Source organism: Pteropus alecto, unplaced genomic scaffold (genome assembly GCF_000325575.1).
Source record: "Pteropus alecto unplaced genomic scaffold, ASM32557v1 scaffold86, whole genome shotgun sequence".
In the NCBI taxonomy this organism is placed as follows: Eukaryota; Metazoa; Chordata; class Mammalia; order Chiroptera; family Pteropodidae; genus Pteropus; species Pteropus alecto.
The window spans coordinates 8,330,890-8,356,591 of NW_006442109.1; the positions used below are offsets into that span (position 1 = coordinate 8,330,890).

General features: G+C 35.2%; 1 protein-coding gene across 11 annotated transcripts in view; it reads right to left on the minus strand.

Annotated features, from left to right (window-relative positions):
* Window positions 1-25,702, minus strand: part of MAP2K5 (mitogen-activated protein kinase kinase 5) — a 239,813-nt gene that overhangs the window by 156,100 nt on the left and 58,011 nt on the right. For all 11 annotated transcript variants that reach the window (XM_025038819.1, XM_025038818.1, XM_015596119.2 and 8 more), the window contains exon 9: window positions 8,489-8,528. In XM_025038819.1, coding sequence (XP_024894587.1) covers window positions 8,489-8,528 — 40 coding nt within the window. The remainder of the gene's footprint in view (window positions 1-8,488; window positions 8,529-25,702) is intronic.

Sequence of the window (25,702 nt, forward strand, 5' to 3'; positions counted from 1 at the left end):
AAAATAAACAAGTCCAATTTCTTATTTGAAGGTAATGAAAAAAAGCGTGGCAAATACTAATTTTCTTTTCGAAGTACAGGAAAGTATGGACTTCCTGGGTCTTCATTATTATTGTTGCTGTTATTACTATTATTATTAGGAAGAGCTAAAATTTTCAAACTGAAGAGAATCTGAACATGAAGCATTTCATGGAGAAAGGGTTAAGTGAGAAACTGAAATACCTGAGTGCATTTCCGCTGCTCTCTGCTACACCTCCAGGACAAATAAGGATGAGTTGTCAAGTTAAATATAAGCAGTCAAGTGACTGAATTATAATTTACTTTGTGCTCAATTTAAATTAGTGTGAGGCTATTAAAATATACAGTATAAATACGGCAATTCATCACAACCTGTCATGGATGACTTCATTTATTTGCTGGAGTGGCACACGCTCCACTAAAGGCAAGGAGAGCAAAATCACAGGTCAAATTAAGCCGCTATTCTGTTTTAATTCGTGTATTTAATCTGTGGCAACATAATTGTCTTTTACAGTATGTACAACTCAGAACGGAAATTTGGGAGGATTACAGTCCGTATACAAATGATTAATCAAATGGTCCATTTAAATGCTAGTTTAAAAGCAGCAGAAACCCCAAACAGTCAAAGAATGATAATCAGCACATGCTATATACAATGCTAAGAAATTTCCTGTTAGGTGGATTTTTCCCAATTAAAAATGAAATAATACTGGGAAATTTATTAAGCTGAAAGGCTGATAGATTTGAAAGGTTTAACAGAATACATTAATGGTTATAAAAAGGTTCTGTTTGCAAGATGGCTATTTTTATTTGTTTTTTGCTCTACTTGTTAGCAATTGTCTTGCTTACCTATACCATTTCCTGAAAAAGCTAGTTAGGAACACATTTCACGAGTTTACAGTCATCGTCAAATAGTTATCATTAAAATGTGATTAGTATCATTTTTAAAGTGCTTTGAGGCAGAAATTTTTCTAAATTCATTAGTGTAAGATAAAAATTCAAAGTACTTCTATTCTTCTCAAAATTCATCTTGCTTTTAAAAATATCTGAAGTGATATTTTCCCACTTTTGAAGTCTGAAAAAAGAAACATTACAATATTTTTTTGTCTAAAATAAAAACGTTTCGAAGTATAAAAATTAAAAATACTTTGAGTGGGAAGAGAAAAGTAACAGATTTTCAAGGACGCTCATCTAATTGCTCCCATAGACGTTCAAAGTATAGGTCCAACTGACCACTTGACTTGGGAAATTAAATTTTCCTCATCATTCTATGCAGGCATCAGAGGCCTATAGGTGATTCTGTTTAGACAAGGACTGTGATTTGCTGCTCTTTGCAATCCCTTTGTGACACCAGGCAGCCCCGTTTCACAGCTGAGGTCACTGAGAGGTTCAAGTGACATGCTTGAAGTCACACAAAGTCAGGAGAGGGTCAGGAAAAGATCAAATGTGCTTCTAACTCTTAACCTTTCATTTCACCCTTTACTATATAAAAAAGCTAAGAAATACTCTGGCTGAGAGCAATGGTCCATACAAAGAACACTATGGGATATTTTGTATGTGAGCTGAACCTGCTTTCAAGACATTACCTCAAAAGATGAATGAGTAAACTGAAAAAAGAAAGAACACAATTTATTTATTCAGTCAGTCATTCAAAAAATTATGTGTTGAACATCTAGTCATTACACTGACATGCACTAGGCCTTCCACACAAGGTTCTGCATGACTCAATGAGTAAAACAAGAAGATAAGTAAAATCTGTTCCCCACTTAAAGAGAGATTTCAAAATAATAGGGGAAACATATACATACACTAATAGTAAACTACAAGGAAGTATGTGATAACACTCAAAAGAGACACAGAATTCTAGAGAGGTCCAAAGAAGAAAGTGAGTGAGTGACAGATATACCACATGTGACAGTAAGTTCAGCTTTGGAGCTGACTCTTGAAGGGTGTTAGAGATTTTGATAGGTGGAGATACAGGTGAAGGCATTCTAATTAGAGAGAAACACGTGAATCAAAGTTTTGAAGCAAGCACCTGGGTTCAGATAAGGCAACAAGTTCAACTTAAAAAGCAGCACAGGATTCAATCATATAAGATAATGCTATAAAGGTAGGCTGACTACATATTGTGGAAGATCTTGAGTTCCAACCCACAGTTTTTAGTTTATTGAGAAGTTATGTGGAGCCTTTGAAGGCTGTGGAGTGAGAAAGAAATGTTACCAGAACTATGCTTTAGGAAGCCAAATCCAAAGGTAGTGAGGGGCAACACAGAGGTTAAGAGCATGGACTTGGGGCAAGACTTGCCTGGGTTCAAATTCTGATTCTGTTAATTATTAGTTGTGGGACCTTAGGCAAGCTATTTAACTTTTCTGTGTCTCAGTGTCTGCATTTGTAAAATGGGGATCAATAATGGTAACAACAATAAAAGACTGTTGTGAGTATTAAATGAGGAAAATGTATGTAAAGTGCTTAACACAGTATAAATGATCAATAAATGGTAGCTTCTGTTTCTGAGCGAAAAGTTTAAAAGCTGGTCAACATTTTAGAGTGGTGATAAGAAAGGAAGAGATACTAAAAACAAAAACAGAAAAATCAACAGGCTTCCAGACATTTGACATTAGCCAAACAGGACAGCGATCCTTGAGTGATGGGAAATAAAAGAAAGAGATGAGTCCTATGATGGTCCAGCTGACTGACTAGAGAGTTTCCAGGCCACATTATAGGGAGGAGAGCCCAGGCAGAGCTCAGCCACCTCCCTAAGTTGAGGGAGTCTGAGGAGGCCAACACAGCTAGAGGTTACTGGCAGAGCACCAAAGGGAGAGAACTCCAGAGATCTGGAGAGGGGTCTTAGAGTCCAGGTGAGTAATGATCAGCACATGGATGTCAGGAAACTACCTGAGGCCAGGGAAAGAAAGGATCAGAGGAAACAATCCCCAGACCTCACACTAAGCAGAGAGAATTTGTGTTCCTACCAGCCAGGGTGGAAAACCTTGTAATTGCCAGGGCACTGGGTAGAGTATCCAAAAGGCTACTGCCTCAGTTGAGTGGGGAAAATTAGTTCTAGACTAACCACTGGGCTGGTCCCATCTAATAAAGCTTAAAAGCAAGTCCTGAAGGGATTAAGCTGTTTCAAAGTCGCTAAACAGCATCTCAGAATAAAGCTCAAGAATATTTATAGGAAAGCAAAAATATCTAGCACCTCAAGGACTAGATATGACTGGCATCCAATAAAAATTATAAGTTATTTTAAAAATATGCCATATGACTGGCATCCAATAAAAATTATAAGTTATTTTAAAAAAAGAAAATACAATCCAAAATGAGGAGAAAAAGCAGTCAAAACTTACCCTGAAATGACACATATGATAGGATAGACAAAAACATTAATTCAGTTATCCTAACTGTATTTCATATATTCAAGAAGGTAAAAGAAAGACTGAACATATTAAATAGAGACATGGAAGATGTAAAAATGGTCCACATAAACTACTACAAATAAAAAGTACAGTATCTGAAAGGAAAAAATACACTGAACATGATTAATAGATTAGACAATGCAGATGAAAAGATGAAACTTGATTATCTGACAACAAATACTATCCAAAAATGAAACATTAGAGAGAAAAAAAGACTAAAATAAATAACAGGGCATCATTTTGCTGTGAGACAACTTCAAGTGACCTAATACATGCAATTTAACTTAACAAAGTTGGGAGAGGGAATATTTGAAGAAATAATGACTAAAATTTTTCCAAATTTGATAAAAGCTATAAGTACACAGATCCAACAATTTCAACAAATCCTAAGTACAATCATGAAGAAAATTCCATCATAATCAAAAACTCATCATAATCAAATTGCATAAGACTATATACAATGAAATACTACTTAGCCATAAAAAAACTGAAATCTTAGCATTTGCAACAACATGGACGAACCCCTAGAGGGTATTACGCTAAATGAAATAAATAAGACAGAAAAAGACAAATACCATATGATCTCACTTACCTATAGAATCTAAAGAACAAAATAAATTAACAAACAGAATCGAAACAGACTCATAAATACAGAGAATAAACTGATGGGTGCCAGATGGGAGGGAGGTTGGGGAGACAGATGAAAAAGGTGAAAGATAAAGAAGTACAAATTGATAGTTACAAAACAGTCATATGGATGTGAAGTGTAGCATAGAGAAGATAGTCACTTTGAAATTATATTAATGTCTAACCACTATGCTGTACACCTGAAACTAATATAATACTGAATGTCAACTCTAATTGAAAAACAAAAATTTTTTAAATTGCATAAAATGAGTGATACTGAAAACAATCTTAAAAGCAGCCAGAGAAGTCAGTTCTAATGCAGAGAAGAATAAAGATTTAAATGACAGTAAGCTTTTCATTTGAAAGAATACAAGCCAGAAGACAGTAAAATAATATCTTTAAAATATTGAAAGAAAAGAGCAACCCTATGGGCAGTGAACACACAATGCAATATATATATATACATATATGTATGTGTGTATATATATGAATATATATATGAACATATATATACACACATACATATATATATACACACATACATATATACACATATTACATACATACGTATATATGTATGTATGTAATTTGCCTTACTGTTGAATTGTACACCTGAAACTTACTAGATTTCGTTAACCAATGTCATCATAGAAAGAAAGAAAGCAAGCAACCTAGAATTCTCATAAGTGGTGAAAATACCTTCCAAAAATGAAAGTCAAATATACACTTTTCAGACATGCGAAGGCTGAAAGAATTCATTACCAGAAGACTCATGCACTATAAGAAATGTGAAAGAAATAAGTCCTTCAGACAGAAAAGAAATGATACCATATGGAAATGTGGACCTACACAAAGGAATGAAGAGCACTGTAACTGGTGAAAATGTGAGTAAATATGAATCTTTTCTTTTTCAATGTCTTTAAAAGACAAATAACTCTCTAAAGCAAAATACTAACGTTTTAGAGTTTATAACATGAGTAAGTAAAATGCATGAATAATAACAACAAAGTCAGGATGAAGGAAATGAAAGTATACTATGTAAACTATGTTACGTTCTCATGCTATAAAGTGGTACCACATTACTTGAATGTAATATAAGTACGTTTAAGTTCTTATAGGTTAAAGATGTACACTATAAACTCTAAAACAACTGCTAAGAAAAGGACAGACAGAATAGAAAAGGGCAAAATGATAGATTTGAAGCCAACCATATCAATAATCGCATGCAATGTAAATGATCTAAATACCCCCAATAAAAAGCAGAGATTTTCAGACTGGATTAAAAGACCCAACTACATGCTGTCTGTAAGAAATCCATCTCAAATATAAAGACACTGAAGGTTAAAAGTAAAAGCATATCATGCTAACACTATTCAAAGCTGGAGTAACTATATGACTATCAGACACTGTAGATTCCAGAGTGAAGAACAATATCATGGATAAAGAAAGTCACTCTGTAACCATAAAGGGACCAATTCATCAAGAGCACATAATAATTCCAAATGCACCTGACAGATCTTCAAAAAATAGTAAGTTAAAAAAAAAAACAAAAAACGATAGAACTACAAGGAAAAAAGACAAATCCATAATTATTGCTGGAGATTTCAAAATCTCTTTTTTAAAGATTGATAAATAAGTAGATAAAAATCAGTAAGGATACAAAAATTTTGAACACTATCAGCCAACTTGATCTAATTGACATTTATACAATACCCTATACAACAGACTGTACATTCTTTTCACATGCACAGGAAACATCAAGATTAATTGATATTCTGGGCCATTAAACAAATCTCAATAAATTTAAAATAATTCCAATTATACAAAGTATGTTCTCAGATCACAACTGATTTAAATTAGAAATCAATAACAGAAAGGCATCTGGAAAATCCCTACAGATTTGGAAACTAACACACTTGTAAGATTGAACGAAAAACTGCCTGTTTGACAAAATAGTACACTTCTTTCTCTTAGATTATGACTAATATATAAGCCACATGGTTTTTGCCTCCACTGACGAGAAGCTTGGGGCTAAACAAAAAGTTTAAACATAATAATCAAATCTACTCTTAAATCATTCATTCATTCAACTCAGTTTGAGCATCTAGTATGTTATTTTATACAATTTAGGGATGCAAAGTGAATACAATACAGTCCTTACTCTAAAGCTCAGTTTTATGGTCAGGTCTAAAGAACAGTATATTTGTAAACCTCTACTTGTTTTCATTATTGAAAGTCTCTGCTTTAACAGACCCTCTTAAGTGTTTTCTTTAAAATTGCTTTTAATCCTTTCCAGAAACAACTATTAGTTAAATATAATCCAAAGTGTATGAAATTATGAAAAATTATAATGCACTTGCAAGGCCAAATAATAAGTTTTTTGGATGATTTATAGCGGTACTCACCTCTCTTGGAGTGAATAACCTAAGGTTGACTGTCTTTAAGTATATCATTGGCAGAAATCTAAGAGTTTTGACATTAAAGGAACAAATAACCAACTTGACAGGAAAGAAAATAGTGCTTAACTTGGTGGAAGTGTCCTCTGCGTGGAGAGGGAGCTCAGGAGGTATAGAAAAGACAACCCAGTGCCAAGGTGGTACGACATAGCTGTGCTCATTGAACTTGGGAAGAGTGGGATGGAAAATAGCTCTAAAATACCTATGCTGGGAACTCTCTGGACCTCAGGTTCCTCCTCTGTAAAATGCTGGGCTTCAGAGATGATCTCTAAAGGCCTCTTTCAATTCTACAATTCTGTGAACCTAGTTTAGCTAGAATACAACAGGGAGCTCTGTTTTATCTCCTCGCCAAAAGCTATTTATTAAAATTAGACTTGATATTGTCACATAACACATTCTAGGTGCTGTATTAGTTGTGGTACAGAAGAACTCTGGACTATACAGCGGTTAGAAGACCTGAGTCTTAGCTTTGGTTTAACTTTACTAAAAGGTATAACCAACTGCAATTTATTCAGATTTTTAGTTTCCTAGATAAAAGATATAGAAATGTATACTATTCAAGTGTTATGGAAAAAGACTGAATTCTCACTGGGGATAGCTAAGAAGGCATCTTGGAGATGAATCTTGAAAAGATAGATAGAAATCAGAAAGAGGAGCAATGATAATGACTTGTAAGAAAGGCTGCATGGTGATGCAGAGGACATGCACTTTGGAGTCAGATGGATTTTGTTTTCAATCTTGGCTCTGGCTCTTCCAACTGTGTGACCTTGGTCAATTCAGCTTTCTGAGTCTCGGTTTCCTCAAATCTAAAATACACAGGCTTACTTTGTAGTTTTAAGTATTAAAGATAACATTTATATGACATCTAGCATAATACCTGGCATAGAGGAGTCACTCAGAAAATAAAAGCTTTCAATATTAAGGGTCCAGATGGCATAATGGAAAGTAATAGACAAGTAAAGCAGAGGATGTGGCTGTAAAGGTAGGTACGGGCCAATCCATAGAGAACCTGACCAATCTGTAGAGAGGGTGAGGAACAAAGCAGCCTGACCGGTTTGTTAGCTAAGAACCCAGGGTTGAAAGTGGGATTCTGTGGGGTTGGACTTGAGGTAATCTAAGGTTCAGTCAGAGGTACAATTCAAGAGAGTCCATTAGGGAAATCTGAGGTAAAATGATGGGACGATCAAACACCAACAGCCAATGCCAGAGATTAAACCCAAAGTCTCATGGCAGGACTGGCACCTTAGAATATGGAAGGGATGAGGTATGGATTACAAACAGGATGGCTAACAAGTGAGGAGTGTCTTAGGTAACTGTCTAGAACACCCAAGAGTTATGCGCAGCTTGACTATTGGTGGGCGTGGTTCTGGGGTATTTCAGGACGCCCTATGTAAAGGGTCGGAAGCGAGGCAGACACCTTAGGCTTTATGTTGTACATTATGTAGCACACTACTGGGATGGGCAAATGGGGGAGTCCCAAGACAGTGACGTGGTCAGATCTGGATTTAACTTCTCAATTCTGGTGGCAGAGTTAAGGGACATGGGAGAAGGAAAAGATTCATGGTACAGTGATGAAGTTATTACAAAAAGTCCAGGTAGGAGGTATGTGAGCCTGATGGGGGCCCAAGGCAATGAGGATGAGAAAATGACAAATGGATCCATTTCAGAGAAAATTTCTGACAGTGTCTGGTGACTTACAAGATGTCAGAGATAGAGGGGGGTAAAAAAAAAGAGTGACTAACTGCTAAGGTTTTGAGCTGAAAGACCAGGGAAACCATTCATTCTAAGGCATACTTCAAATACCTTCAGAAGCCTGAATGCCAAAGTGCCACAGTTTCCACCACCTACCATCCAAACCTTAAACCATTTCCTTTCCTCTTTGACAACACCTGTGACTCAAGCTAACATGTGGAAGAAAAAGTGGCGAGCATCAAGAATTTCATGAATTTCATAAAATTTATCCAGCACTTACCTTTACAGCTAATATTTTCCCACTTGGGACATGATATGCTCTATGGGAAAAAGAAAAATAAAATCATTTGGGATCACTGAACAACCTACAGAATAGTTAAGGACATGAATGTAAATCTAAACACATCTGCAGCAACGAGATATATCATACTTTCAAAGAACACTAATGAAATTAGTAATTTACATTTCTATTGAGCTTAATGGCTTACAAAATGATTCACTATACATTATCTTAAAATAACTCTCTGAGGCAATACTGGCATTATTATCCTCTTATAGACAAGAACTTTGAAGCGCAGAGAAGTTAAGTAGTTTGCATAATAGCGCGAAGTCAGTAAGTGGCATAACTAGACCTCAAACTCAGGTCTTCTGGCTCCAGATCCCTAACAATATACTGTCAGTGTGTAGGGGGAGGTCTTCTACTGCTCTCCGCTAAGCACTAAACAGAACCATATAAAATGGTTTTCCTTTCATTTCAATTACATATACAGATTAACTATATCATATATAGATTAACTATATCATTTCATCAAAATAATCTCAAAACAAATGGAATTAACTATGGCTAATTCATATAAGAAGTCATAGGGTTATAAGGTTCAGCTAAGCGGTTCATCTTTTCCTAAAGCTGGCATCTTTTAATATTAAATAAGCTTCAAAAACGAGACAAGTTCAAATGACCAGATATAGAGAAACAACTACAAATTAAGTCAAGGAAAATGAATATATTCACTTATGAAAAAGAGTAAGAATAAAGTTTGCAGAAATAATATACCATTATCTCATCAAGACTTTTTGTGCTTAAATGAAATGTGGCCTTTCATATATGTACTGCAAAGACTGTGCTTTCTGACCATTATCCAGAAACAATTTGCCTTATACAAAAATCTCACAAAAAACCATGCAACATGAACAAGCACTGTTACTGAAAGTCCATAAAAGTATAAAGAGATGAACTAGTTCGGAAGAACTAAAATCTTGCTCCACAGAGTATTCTGCATATTAGCCAAGATTGGATTGTTCTTCCTCTCACTCGGCCAATGTTAAGACATGAATGGGGTAGGGAGGATGGGGAGGAATGGAATTTAGCGTCTCAGGAATTCCTTGCCCTCACCTGACAAGTTGCAAAATTGACCAGGCTCCCATACTTGGGAATGACCTACTAGTAAAAATTGTCCATTTATTTTATTTTTATTTTTTGAGACATAATTGACATGTAACTATATTAATTTCAGGTATATAGCATAGTGATTTGATATTTATATATATATTGCAAAAGGAACACCCCAGTAAAACTAGTTAACATCCATCACCATATAGTTACAAAAACTGCTCATTTCTTAAAACAAAAACAAAATATGCATTCTACTACTATCAAATGAGAACATCATTTTCTGTTGTTTTGGCAGAAATATTTGTGTGGTTGCTCTGGAAAAAAATTTTAACAGCTTTATTAAGATGTAATTATACATGAAAAAATTCATTTGCTTTAAGTGTACAATTCAATGATTTTTAGTAAATTTACAGAACTGTGCAATCGCTGACAAGTGTTTTTAAAGCAATGAATTTATAGATACAATTTAGTTAAGAACCTACAAGTATTGGTAATAACTTGTCACATATAAATAGTTACAAATTCAGGTAAGAATAGGAAAAAAACATATGTAAATGTATTTATATATCCATCCGTATGAGTGTTATAAGAAATTCATTCTGCTCTTCCTACTAGAGTGAACAAAGGTTAAGCCAATTATGGAAGGTAAACAGCCTTTATTTTATCGATTACAAAGAAATTCAGGTATATCTCATTTAAAGAAAAGGCAAGATTAAAAGAATTAGCAGTTGTTCACTTCAACAAAGAGTTCTTTAATCTGTAGTGTCTAAAGACTTTCTCTAAATATCAACTTCCTTAATATATATAAATAGTATTGTTTATAAAACTTAAATTTAAAAATGTTTTATACTTTGAATATAGTGATATACATTTTATAATCCTATATCATACTGGTTTTAAAACAAATTACCACTTACTTTACTATATATGTTATTATAAGACTTTTACGATGTGAAACTATATTTCAGGTCACGATATGATTCATGATATATCTTAACTCATGGGTAAATTGATATATAAAGACTCACACTGTATTTTCCTCAATGCCTGACAGAGTTGTTAGACTAAGCTAATTTTAAATGTGATTTGAAGGAATTTAGTAACTTTATTCCATGTAAATACAGGTAATATAATTGTAAAATGTAATAATGATATATTATTTTTTCTTCTTGTATACCACAGGTTCTTCTAATTTCAACTTTTAAAAATACTGTATATTAGAATCACTAACCAAAGACTAAAATGTGAGAATAGCTGAATGCATACACAAGGATTCAAAAGTTATAAAAAGAATAGTGCTGTTACTTTGGACAACAAACAGCACCTGGACTTTTGAGACCAACAGCAGCGATAAAGAAATGATTAGCAGATAGTCTAACATATATACCATATCAGACAGTTTGGCAACTTAATTAGCTTGTAAAGAAAGCCGATCTCTTTTCCAAAGGAAAGGTTTCCTATTTCCAAGTGAATTAAAAGGGGAGGCTTGATGATTTAATTATGACATTCATCCATGGAAGTTTGGGTTCAATTTCGACCAATAAAGATACTGTGCGGTTTGGTTTACAATGCAATGACAGGACCAATTTAACATTTAATTATCAAGGAGAAGTGGATGACAAAGGTAATGCCAGGTATGAGTGGAGTGTGCCCCTTAACTTTGCAAATGGCATTCTACCCAGAGAAAAGGAATTTGTTTACTTTCAGCGGATACTGCATCTCAATTGTCTTGACCTTCCTCAACACATTAACTGTAAAGTGATTAATGAAGTTTGAATGGAGGCTCTGGTTACACCAAAAGATAACTGTACAGCTCTGCAGTGTTTTAATTAACAGCTAACACTTCAAATTAGTTTGTTGTTGCCACAGTAATTACCTATTTCAATGAGTACATGGAGGAAGCATTTTTACGAGATATTTTTAGTGCTTAGTCTTGAGTGTTCCATTTTTGTTTGTGTCTAGCATAGACCTTCAGGGACTATTCCTATCCCTTAAAACTGAGCACACAACAGATACACTTTAAGATGGCAAAAGCTAGCACCCTGGCATAAATTTTTTTGAGTATTTAAAATAACAAAAGAGCCTAGCAAAGGAGAACACTTACTAACCTACTAACCATACTTTCTTATTTTCTTTTCTTTTCATTTGGAACAATAGGTTCTCCACGATTAGACAAAAAAGTTGATATCAAACTTTAATTCTGGTACAGCACAGAATCAGATAATTTATTGAGCTAGTAGAGAATACAGGGAATTGTCTAGTCTAATCCCTTCCTTTTACAGTGGACACACCCAAACCCCAGGTTAAAAAACTTGTCCAAGTTCACACAGTAGTCAAGGGCAAAGCCAAGACTGGAACTATGGCAGAATGTACACATTTTTGGACCTAAGGAAATATGTGATGATTAAATATTCTTCACTGCATTCTAAAATAGGGAAATTCATAATTCAAAATTTACAAAGGTGGTGCCCTATTCCAATCAGGCTAAGGACCACTGCAGCTGAATCTCTCCAGATAAGGAAGCATTCTGCAATCACTGCTAATCTATCTTGGCAGGCAGAGAGTGAGGGTGAAGGCTCTGAAGTTGGGTTCTGATCTCAGGTCCAGCTCTGTCACTTAACAACAGTATGAAACTGGACTGTTAGTAAACCTCATTGTGTCTCAGCTGTCTCAAGTCTGGAATGGAGAAATTGGTCCCTACCTTATAGAGTTGTGAAGATTCAATGAGAAAACATAGGTAAAGCACTGAGGACAGGACCTGGCATGCATTATATCTTAGAAAACTAGGAAGTTTTCAGAGTAGCTAAGTGTTTTGAGAGTAGAACCTGCTAAAATAGACTAAAATAGCAAGAGGTAGCTTTAACAATGAAGACTGGCAAAAGGCTGCAATATATCGTTTATTAAGAAAAACAAGAAGCATTACTCCATGTTGAACCACCTGAAATGCTATGGCTTATACCATGATTCAAATTCTAGATTTCTCTTTTTTTTAAATTTATCTCTTGCCCACTACTGCAACTTATTTATACTACAGATAGATATGGTAAGTGCCACATTAAGGTATTCATCTCAGCAGAAGCACCATTTGACAATCACCATGGCTAAATGAGAAGCCTACTTTTTAAATTCTTCTTGGGTTAATAAATAGAAAAATAAAAGCCACTCTAAAAAGAACACATGGGGGTTGCGGGTGCCTATTCATAGTGCAACTGAAAATCCACATATAACTTTGACTCTCGAAAAACTTATCTACCCTCAGTATCCGAGGAAGACTGATTCCAGGACCCCACTGTGGACACTGAAGTTGTGGATGCTCAAGTTCTCTATATAAAATGGTGAAGATCAATGCATACAGTTGGTCTTCCACATCTGCAGACTCCCAATTATGGATCAAAAACAGTAGAGGTATTTATTGGAAAAAATCTATATACAAGTAGACCCACACACACAGTTCAAACCTGAGTTGTTCAAGGTTTAAGTGTACATGCTCGTAGACTATAAAATTCTGAGGCCTCTCCTAGTCTTCAGACTTTGGTAGCTGTTACAGCTCCTAGAGACACTGCAAAAAAAATTGTTTATATGCCTGTTTCCCATACCAGGCAGTGAGCACTACCATGTCTTAATCATCTTTGCATTCTTTACGCTTTGTACAAGTCCTGGCACATGGAAGGTTCTCTATATTTAACAAATGTTCAATGAATTGATTATTACTTCTGGATGACACAAAAGTCTATTACTTGGATGGTGTTTTACAAAAAAAGTTCTATATACATTTAATTAATTCCATAATCTTATCATCCTCATCACCCCCCATTTTCGGTATATTTCTAACTACTGAATCAAAAGTCCTTACAAAGATTTCACAATCTGGACCTTGGTCACCTCACCAATCCCTGCTTCTGCCAATCTCCCTTATGCACGATATTCACTCCACTCCACCAGACATACTCCTGCCTTAGGTCCTTTACACCTACTCCTCAGGTCTGGACCACTGTCCCGCTTGCTCTGTCATTTTCTCAGGTACAATGTTACTTCTTTGACTATCCTATATAAAACACCTCGTTCTTCCTTTCTTTATTCTTCATAGAATTCATCAATCCCTAATTTATTAATTTATTATGTCTCCTACCACTAGAAAGCAAGCTCCATGAAACAGGGATTTGTTTTCTTTGTTGTTGTTGTTCACTACTGTATCTCCAGTGCCTAAAATTGTGCTGGGCACATTTTATAAATATTTATGGAATTAATAATTTTTTTAAATTGCTATGGTGTGTTTGACATTTTTGTGGAAGTGGAATAAGCAAGAGGGCTAGTTGAGGGGTCAGAAAGGTAATAAGAAGACAGGTTGTGTAGTACCATTTAGGCCGTGGTGAGGAATTTGACTATTATTCTGCGTGATATGAGAAGGAATGGTGGGAGGGGAAAGAGCTTGCATTTTAGAAAGATCCTTTTGGCTGCTAGGTAGAAAGAACACACTGCAGGATAGAACCTACGAGACTAGTTGGAAAGCTAATAATCCTAGCAAAAGATAATGGCTTGGAATAGCAAGGTAGAAAAGGGGTGGTGAGATGAGGTTGGCTTCTTAAAATAGCTTTGAGGAAGAGTCAACAAGATTTGAGGGTAAATCTGGTGGATGGTCGGAGAGAAAAAGAAGGATTAAGAATGACTACAAAGTTTCTGTCATGATCAACTTGTAGAACAGAGTTTCCATTTACTGACACTGGAAAAACTAAAGAAGGAGCAGGTTTCAGAGGAAATCAAGGGTTCAGTTTTGGGTAATTTTGAAATGCCTTGAAGACATCCAATCAGATAGGACAGGTCAAGGCTGAAGATACAGATTTAGGCTTCATCAACATAAGCTGGTATGTAAAGCCACAGAACTACACACACTGTCAGAAATTAAAATTAAATAGAGACAAAGTCTGAGAACTGGCCCCAAGGCACTCAAAATTCAAAGTCAAAAAGATGAGAAGAAACCAGTAAAGGAGATGAGAAGGTGCAGACAGTAATCTAGCAATGGAACCTAGAGAATTGTGTCCCCGAGGCCTTGAATGTTGGTGTTACAGCTCCCACACTGCTAAGTGCAATACTTTGCCCAGAAAAGGTATTCAAAAAAACATGTGACTGATTTCAAAAGTAATACTTGGAGACAAATGCAATTAATTCTAATATCTGTTTTATGAAATGTCAAAGATGGGTGTAGTACAATACATACATGGCTAGAGGTGTGCTCATCTTCATCTAAATCCTAATGAGAATTTATTAAAAGATACGTCAGTCCAAAGAACAAATTGAATTTCTCTAAGAATCTTTAAAATTGAGAAAGGAAGGAAAAGAAAATTTTGAAAACAAAATGTTAAAAAGTCCTATATTCACACAGGACATAAGGGAGAAAAAACCTGTCCACATTCCAACATCTGGACTCCCACACAAGTTTATGTCATGCGTAAATCAAATGCATCTTTATTTTACAATGTTTACTGAAATTATTTATGCTTAGAATTTCAAATTCTAGAAGAACCAAAAAAATATGAATCATCCCAGCTGACTCCTGTTCACAAAATAAATAACCTAGAGCTGATCATATATTTTCTGATAAAGCTTGTACAATCTCATACAATTAAAGTAGGCATCTAATTTCTATGGCACTATTCTGCATGTTAATTTCTAAACACACTCTATCTAATCAAATTATTTTAAATTATGAGCAGAAAGAAATTTATAATAGGGAGTACCTATGCCTCACTAGTGATTGTGAGGTAGAATATAATTTAAGAATGGAAGGGCTGACCAATGACCCAGCTATAAATATTTCATGTTTTAGCATAACTGATATTGTTATAAATGTCAATTTGTTAGCAAAATGGCCATCAAAATGAGTAGGAACTCCCCCCTTTTTTTGCCTCTGGGGGTAAGGATCTCAAGAATAACTATATATATGATGACTTTTAATCGCAATGGCAAAACAAGAACACTGAAATGACAGTATTGCCACTGTCCCGTGAAGGGAGAGAGCAATTCTTTCATACACCATGTGGAATAAATGCCATTGACTTCAGTTCTACTTCTCACATAACATACTTCAGAGAAGCTTAGTGAAAAGAGGGACACAATTACTCTGTGAATTATTTACAGAGTGCTATCAATTGTTGGAAATTTCTCTATTATTGGAAACCTAAGAAAATAATCCAGTCACTAAAATGGTGAAAGCAATAGTTAGGAGTTAGCTTAAGAAATAACCAGTAGTTAGAAGGGAATGCCCTTATTCTAAGTAAACAGGAAAGAATGTGATCTTTATTTATTTTGCTCCCTGGGTCTCTTAAAGGATAGGTAAGATGCAAGAAAGAAATGAGCAAAAGCTATTTAAAAATAAAGTAAATTACAAATGCATTTGTGTTATTAGCTCATTTCAGACATAGTTAATGGTTTTTCTAAATGATAAAATTGGTTGTTTTTCAAGCAAAGATTTAACAGTTTGTAGGATTATCCTGGATTCCCTGATTCTTTGTTCTTTGAATGCCATTCCAAGATGTCCATCAGAGGCAGGGCAAAGGAAAGGAGACCAGGTGAAAGAGAAACCATTCTGAGATCCTATTTGTTAAGACAAAAAGTTTGATTGGGAGAAGACAAACAACTGTTTAAAATAAGATTTCTGATTAGTTATCCATTTTAATTATCTATGTAATGCTTAATTCTTGTTAGCATAGAAAGTTGAGTTGGCCATACTGAGACCTAATTAAATATACTTCCTTATCAAAAACAAAAAACAAAAAACACATGGTAATCCACCTAGATAATCCAAGATAATCATCCCTTCTCAGACTGCACTTGAGAAATCCCTTTTGCAAGGTTAACACTGACAGGTTCCAGAAGAAAAATATATGGTATCTGTTAAAGCCAATATGATGTAAGATCACTGGTTTCCATAGTTACAGATGCTGTTTTCTTGCTCTTTAGATAACATTTTATTTATTGACCTCCCTTTCCCCCCAAAAATAAAGTAACTCTGATTTTGTGTAAATTTAGAATAACAAACAGAAGTCTTTCTCCAACTTAGAACTTTTTCTATTCCAAGACTTTGTAGCTTTGGCACAAAAGATAATTAAAACAGAAAGGAGATGATGGAAATTAAAAGGGTGCATGCACCACTAGGAGACGGACAACCCAGCTTGCGGTGATACACTTTGAGTCTATTTAAAATAAGGAACATGAGAGTTCGCTGCATTACATTATGCCAAAAGATTATAAGGCCGAAAAATTCTGAAGCCAACACCAAACGAGTAGAGCCCTTCCTTGCCTTAAAAAAAGTCAAGTGCAGAAATGCATGTGAGTATATATATACACACAGAAATAAAACAAAAATCTTTTGTTATCTTGTGAGGTTGATTTAAAACCCTCTGGATGTCATCTTTTAATGCAACAATATGTTTTCAGCCACCAAATGTAAACTAGCTGTGGTTCAGTTAACAAAAACTTGTTTTATTGCTTGATCTTTTCAGAGATCTGTCCTCTTGGCAGGTTTCTTTGGGGGTGGATGTTACCAATATGTCACATACTAAAATAGCCATCCACAGAAAAAAATTCAAATAGTTTCAGGGAAATCAACACTGACAGTTGTTGCCTTCCATAATAGATAAGCACATTAGGCAGGCTCTAGCTGTTAAAATAGAAAATCCAAAGTAAACAGCAGTTGTAAAAAGCAGCTTTTTATGTAAGCTGTACTAGTTCAATAACACTCTATGCCAACCTTCCTTCTGCCTAAAAACCCATTACAGATGCTTAACTATTGATTGCAAAATAATTTGTACTTAAGCAATAGCCTCTCTTCCCGGATTGTTTAAGTGTAAAACCAAACATGGTATCAGGTTACAGATTTTAACAACTCTTTCAAGATGGTGATCACACACAGGGCTCACAAACCAACTTAACGTATATAAGATAGGGAATTTGGCTGAGTTAGAAAGATTTCCAGAGAAAAACTATAACCATATATTTTATCATGTCTTCTTTCTATTTACTCTGGTTATATATTCTTTTTTTACTCCTATACCTGCCTCAAAGTTAATGTGGTCATCACTGCCTCCATATTTCTTCCATAAGTTGATGAGGCCTGATTCAAGCCTTTAACACTCCCCACATCAACTAGAGTAATGTCTTTCAATATATGGCTTAAATACCTTTGAGATGAAGGAAGCTACCATCATATTGGTCTCTTGATCAAAGGTTCTGAAAGAATGTAATGGGCAAAACAGAAGGGGGCAAGAGAAATAAAGCCTAATATTAAGAATGAAATAAAGAAATGGAGTAGCTAGGCAATACATATGGGGGAAAATAGGAATACCTTGAGGATTAACTAGCTAGACACCTTCTCTCTTGAAATGGTTTCATTACAGTGTAATCTCTGCTCACAGCTTCTTAGTGGAAAGCAAATAATAAATCACTTTCCAAAATCAGATACAAAAATGGCTATTTCAGAAAACTTCCTTCTATTAATAATATTCTATTGTGCTTTATAGTTTATAAAAAGTTTTTATATAGAGAAGCTACTTGATTTGCACAAACATCCGTAAAGTAGGCATTATTATCCCCGCTTTATAGATAGGGAAAAAAAAGGTTTGGTGAGGTTGACAACTGCTTCACAATTCTTATCTGGTAAACACTGGAATGGGGAGTGGAGTAAGTTCTCTGAAGCCAAATCCAATGCCTGCCCAAACAAACCTGTGTGAACATAAACTGGCTGCTTCTAGACCCTTTAACTCCAGTTGTCTCCAAGGTTCTCTGGATATGGTCAGTGTTGATTTTTAAAAAGCAATAGGGAAAATCGATTGAACGACTCACTTTTCAGAGTTGCATTAACTTTTTCAGGCCACTGGAGTACAATTTACTAAATTACCTCTCCTAGAACACTAAATAGGACCCTAGTGGGTCAAAGAGTAAATGCACCTCTGAAAAGCGAGCCATTCATTCCCTTCTTCTCTGTAGTACCAGATGTAATATGTCCCCTATGACAGAAATATTAACCCATTTCCATTAAAAACTCAAGAAATTGTTCCACACTAGAGAAAATGAGTATGGGGAAACTTCCCTGGGGGGGAAAAAAAGGGAAAAAAAATCTCTCTTCTATAACCCTAACCACAATACTGTTGAAAAGTCAACATGTACGTATAAGAAAATATTTTACATTCATTGGAGATTGATTTTAATTCAGGCCTCAAAACATAATAAAATTATAAATTCAAAGCTGATGGTTTTCAGGAGGGAGATGCACAGGATATCACAATGGCCAGTTTCATCCTGTAATGCAGTATTTAAAAAATAAGCTCAAGGATTCATCTTGCTCATGGAATAAGACATATATCACAAACAGCTGTTCTTTCATATATGTCATTATACTACAGGTTATCCCTTTGCCTAAAAAAAAAAAAATTCCTTGGCTAGCAAGTAAGTATATTGTTACTTTTAATCTCTTTAAAGGCGAAATACTCTGAATACATTTCTGAGCTGCCTTAGAAATAGCTATTGAGCTAACATTTGTGAGATACCTTAACAAAGCCACACTTTAAGTTTTCAGCATTGTTAGTCCCTTACTCTTCTGGAAGATGGCTATGCAATGAAAATAAGACAACTTTAATTTAAGAATCATCCAGCTTCTAATTAAACTGCCATAGGCAGCTGGTTGGATAAGTTTTAATCAGTTTCAATCACCTATTGATTGGTATACTGAAGCCTAAAAAATTAAAAGTAAAAGATGATTGGGGAATTGTCCCATCTCAGAACAACAGTAGAGGCCTCTGTAAATAACTCCTCTTTTAACCATCAGCTAAATGAACACTTCAATACTGCAGTACAAAGTCTTCTGCAAAATTACTTTAACTAACAAGCAGAAATTTATCAGCTTCAGCCAAAATCAATGTTGAAATCAATTTGAACACTGGTTGTGTCTAAAGGGGCTCATTGGCAATTTAGGGAAATTACACCATGTAAATGCCTGTGCTTTAATTGAACAGTTTCATCAACTAGGCTGTGATTGCTGTCCATTCATTTATTTACTTTCGCTGCAGCTACCATTCTGCAAAGGAATAGCTTTTGTCAGGCTGAAGAGAGGCACTTTATCTTCATTTTGTGCACTTTTGTGCATAACAGACTTCATGAAATGGGAGTATCATGACTAGGATCAAAACAAACCAGGAAGGACTATTTCTTTTACCATAAAAACTGAATACCACTCAAACTACCATCATGCCTTCCACCATTTGGGAACAGTCATATTTAAACCTCCAAACAAGAAGAAATTTGAGTGACTGTCTACACAGGGCACTATGCCTCTATGCTGAGGTGCTTGCTATGTTTTAGACAACAGAAGGAAAGTCTTTGGATTCTGAACTCAATTCCATAATGTTTTTGGATTTTTTTTTTTTTTGGAGATATCTTTAGTGACTTCCAAAGATATATAAGCTTTATTAGAATACTATCTTTAAAAATTAAGCAAACTTTTGTTTTATAACCTCTGAGATCAGTCAAGAAAAGGTGCTATTCTCCAATCCATTCATGAGATTAAGGCTTAAAGATGTCATGTATGTTGTTAAAGATTAATAGGAGGAGAGACGAAGCAGGTTCTGTGTGGGAGGAGGAAAACTAACTTCCTTATAAAGACCAGTGGCCAAAATATCAACAAGATTCCAAAGATGATTTAAATACAGACAAAAATGCACTCACAAAATCATAGGCAATGAAAAAACCCAAAAATATAATTTCTGGAGAATCATGCTGGAAATGATTGAAGTTAACATTCTGGACACTGGATTAATCAGTTACTTCAAAGATTACAAGTCACAGGGAAGGAGGAAGACAAGTGTTTGCACATATGGGTCATATGGGTCAGGCAAGGTACATGTGCCTGATACAAAAAAATAAAAAAATACAACTATAGTGTATTTGCTAGAAAATGCCAGCAGAAATCTCTAGGCTTGCACACAGTCTGCTTACTTTAGTTCCTCATAGAACCAAAATCTAATTATTTATTAGCAAAGGGCACTGGGAAGGGACTAAGAAATAAGAAAGTATGAGTTTCAGTGGTGACACCTACTCTACCGAGTGACATTCCGATGCTGCTGGGAGATAACCCTGGATGTGTAATGGTGGCCTAGCTGGGAAATGAAAATGCAGCCATGATTCTGAGCACCTCTTGCATTTTTGGTGTATTTAGAAAGGCAGGGCCTTAAAACATTTGACGTGGCCTTCCAGGGAAGCAGGGAAACTTCTCATTTGTCCCTTCAGTTACCCTAGCTCTTATACTCTGCAACACTGAGAGTTAGCTTTAAAAAAAGTTGAAAGGGAGAAGAAATAAATACTGTACAGAAACTTAACTCAGTACATGTGTTTATGGTAAAAATTCATTGTGTAATTCCATCCTATGTATCATTTTCTCTACCACTATAAAGTTTCATTAGCTATATATTTTGTTGCTGAGACAATGTACAAATATATTTTATTCATAGTTTTTAGATAAGTTTTCTGAAAACTTAATTATGGTTTAATCAGAGCTTTACATTTATTAAGTATATTGTTACATTTTGCTGCTATAGTTAGCAGCTGTAATAGAATCAGTATGTTTGAGAACCTTACACAATACATATTTTCCAAATACACTAAGCTTGTTAAAATGCTATATTGATTATGCCCTAAAGGAAGTTCTAATTTTGTCTTAACATTTTTCACTTTATTATTTGAATTCACAAAACAAAAACCACAAACTCTGCTTTTAGCAATAATACTGTAGATTCTTTTTCTTTCTTTTGTAATATGAACAAGGGAAAGTATGGAAATTTTAAAGTTAAGAGGATAACATAATACAAAGTCACACTTAAAAATCATTGTTTAAAAAAATTTTATGACTAATATCCATAGCCTAAGTCTCTATTGCTATTTCTCCTCTAATTTAGTAATCTGCTCCTCCAATTCAGCATTAGTGCACAAATCAGAACCTAAACATATATCACTCCAGTAAGGCAGCAATTTAACGGAAACATGGTCTCTTATATCAAAGTAACCAACAACAGAGCAATAAAAAAAAAACTGTGGCAGAAAGTTATACACAGTAAATGCCTTTTGGACTTTCCAGTGAATTATTTTCCAAAAAAGCAATTTAAGTAAATACCCTAGATGCTATGGTATACAAATATTTGCTTGTGCTATATGCCAACCAAGAGACTACAATTTTCTAACACATCAGATACTGTAAAACAGCTGAAAAAAAATTAATGTGTCTTATAAATCAAGAAATGCACCACTTCCACTAGCATAACCATACAATTAATCTAGGGATTTAATTATTAAATTCTAAGTTTTTGATAAGTAAAGAGACCAAAAGGATAAACCAAATAAGTAACGTTCCAATAATTCTGTCAGCCATGGAATGCTTGTTTTAACATCTACTAAAAAGCCTCTAAAATTAATAACTAGAGATGGTACATTTTGACTTTCTGAATTATATATTTATATCTTACATCCGAAATAATTTGGATTAAAAATTAGGAAACTCAAGAGAGTGAATGGCAAACAGAAAAACCCAAGTATTGATCTAGGTGTCAGCAGATCTAAGTCCTAGTCTTTTTTTTTTCCTCCAGTTTTTATATTCAGGTATGACTGACAAATAAAAATTGTATATATTTAAGGTGTACAACTTGATGTTTGCTACTGAGTTCTAGTCTTGATTTGACATTGGGCATGCCACTTAACCCTTCCAAGCTTTATTTTCTCAATGGTAAAAAAAAAAAGGGCGGAGTGGGGGGTGGTAACCATACTGACCATGCCTTCTTAGCATGGACTTAGCAAGATCTAAAAGACCCAGGGTGACTGGGCCCTGGCTATCTTTCTACTTGCCCCTGAGCTCACACTACTCCAATCACACTGGCCTAGACCCAGCATGTTCACACTCATCTAAGGGCTTTTGCCAAAAGTGATTCCTTCTGCCTGGAAGGTTCTTCTGCCAGACTTCCCCGTGACTGGCTTCTTCCTGTCTTTCAGGTCTCACTCAGTTCAAATATCAGCTCCTCAGATAAGCCTTGCTAAGCACCTATTTTACAGTCTGACAGCACTTGCAAAGTCTGATATCATCTTACTTTGGTATTCCTGTTCTCACTGCCTGTTTGCCCCACTAGTGTGAGTCCAGGAGCACAGGGAACTTATCTGTCTTGTTCACTACTGGGTCGCATGTGCTTAGAACAGTCCTTGGCACAGAGTAACCGGCGTTAAGTATTTGTTCAATAACTGAATGAATCTATAATAAGACAAAATTTAAAAGAACAAAACCAAGCTATACGTGACATAATATTTTTATGGTAGCTGAATGCTGAATTTAGTTCTGGAACTCCAGACTCGGGAGTAACTTCTGCAGTCGTATCACGTACAGGTCTAGGTGGGAATTCTTAAAGGTTCTGAACAACAGCCATGTCGTTCTGACTAAGGTAGGAGAGTTCACATCTCCCAGAATCACTTGGCAATGGACAATACTTTGTCTTCATCCCTAAATTGTGAAGAATCTGCCTCTGCAGGTTAATTTCTAAAAATACCGACTTAAAGTGGCTACAGGAGGTAAGGCACGGTGCTGGGCCTGTGAGGATGCCCACCCAGATTACCTGGACATGACCCGTACTTACCTGTGCACAGATCTTCTCCACCCCTCTGGACACAGGCCCAATGAGAGCCAGGCTGACTCCAACAAACAGCACACTGCCCTCCACCTAGCACATGCTCAGAACACAACTGATCAACAAATGATTGAAGGAGGATTGGACAGGCACAATTCCCAGACCCCTTATTATTCTCTCCATGCTCCTCTGGGTGACTGTCTCTGAACTATCCACATTTCTCTGTAAACTCAATACCCAGAATCAGACACTTCTGAATCCAAAAGTGGCAAACAGTGAGATGAAGTCAAACCCAGATGTTATACCCTCCTAATGCAGCCAGAGAACAGATTTCAAAAGAAAACTAGATCTCTTCCACCCTTTAAAAACAGAAGCGTGCTAATGTTTATCTGCTCACAACCACTTCTGCTGCAGACTTTAAATTTCTTTATAAATAAAGTATTTTTAATAAAATAAAACATTTGAAAGAAGTCTTGCCACTTTAAAACTATTTTTCCCTGAAAGGAGATGGTGTTGAAATACTTAGATTCAGCAAATTCTTACTTGAAATATTACCATAATGTATTGATTTTTACTAGACTCAATTGACTGAAAAGTTGTTTGTATAGCAATACTGGCCAAACCAATATACTAGAACAATTTTGTTACCCATAGTAATCAAGTGCATTTCTGAAGTATAATTATACTGTCATAAAAATAAAGTCAAGATACACTTTTCCAAGCAATAAAACAATAGAGGCTATAAAATAGAATAGGAAAAGGCTAAATAAATGAGATTTTTAAAAATAAAATTTAGTATCTTTCAGAAACACCCCACCTCCTTTTCCTTCCCTTAAGCCAAGGTTAGCAGAAAATGATCAATACTTCAATCTCAATAAACTATTTCAATAATAGTTAATTCGGGTGGAAACAGGGTCTGAAAATCTCTGCTCAGCGACCTGTGACATTCTGTCATGTTGGTTGGATGCCAATAATCCATCATTGCCATAATGGATATGAGCATGTGTGAAGTTACAGGAACGTGGAGGGGGGAAGCAAAGGTGGGAAAGGTATAGAGAACCACAAGCTCAGGTTCATTCTTTAGATTCTAATCAATACAATACACATTATTGTTTGAAACAAACCTATAACGGTGAATGCTGAAAGAGGAGGAAACATACATAATTAATTTTATTTGACAAATACTTATTGATTTTTCTGAAAATATTAATATCCTTGCTTTTCACATACTATAATGCAATCCAGCCATATACAAGTATTTAATTTTGCATTAAGATCATGTCTTGTTTGCTTGTTAAAAATATGATCTTGGCTACAAGGAAAAGGCTCTACATTTGATTAGAAATTTAAAGTTAAAATAAATCAAACCATCGTCCTACTCCTGGGTCAATATCAAAACCATTTAAAAACTACTCTTAATTTACAAGATGCACTTTAAGGAAAACATATAAAAGAATGGGGTTCTGATGCAGTTAGGAGAGAAGTTGGGGTCAGACCTACTGCTGTTCAGGTTTGGCACCTTCATGTCAGCTGGTGAAAGAAGTAAGAGCTCTCTGGGTGCTGTGTGCGTTCCAATATTTTCATCAAGGATTCTTTATTTTGTTTTTTCCTCAAGAATTCCATGATTTGAAATATTTTGTTTACTAAACAGTATTTTAATTAGCCAGTTTATGTACTTTCTCATTTTATATAACTGACCACCAAAGCTTCTAATTTTCATGAAATAAATCATAACTATAATGAGCTGACATAATTCTGGTTCCAAAACACAAATGCAATGTTTTAGTCAGCCTGTACGGCCATATCACAAGGGCTGAATATAACTTAACTGTTCATGTGACCTCAGTTACCATCTCCAAGGACCATCCTCACCCTACTGCCCAACAAATAACCACAAAATAGGTAAGAAAACATAAAACTGGAGAGATCAACACCTTTTGAGAATTATTACCTCTTCCCTCTTCTTGTTGTCTCCAGATATGGTCAAATTAATTCATAAATAATGGTATATATCCAATTTTCAAAGCACCATGTAGGCAGCATATATGCTACCGATTACATCACTGTGAAAATTCTACCCCAAATCCAAATTAGACCCTTACTGTACTGTAGGAAGCAGCTGGAGGTAGAAAATTCACTACTATTTTCAAATACCTAGAAACTAGAATACATGGCCAAAAAGCTGACAACTTGTTTTAGCTTGAATAATTTGTATTAAGAAAAAAATAATGTAAAAGATGATCCTTAAGGGCTTGTTAGCTAACTGACTTAACATGACTTAAGTCTAAAGAGTTAAATATTACTTTGTCTTTGGTAATGAAGTTAGCCCACAGTTTAAGTGACTCCATCAAACTGTGAGGAAGAAACAAAGAACCTGAGCGACTGGCCTTCAGTATGAGAATGTTTCCAATGTAACCGGGCTATTAATTACCTTCATTTCAGTGTGACATAC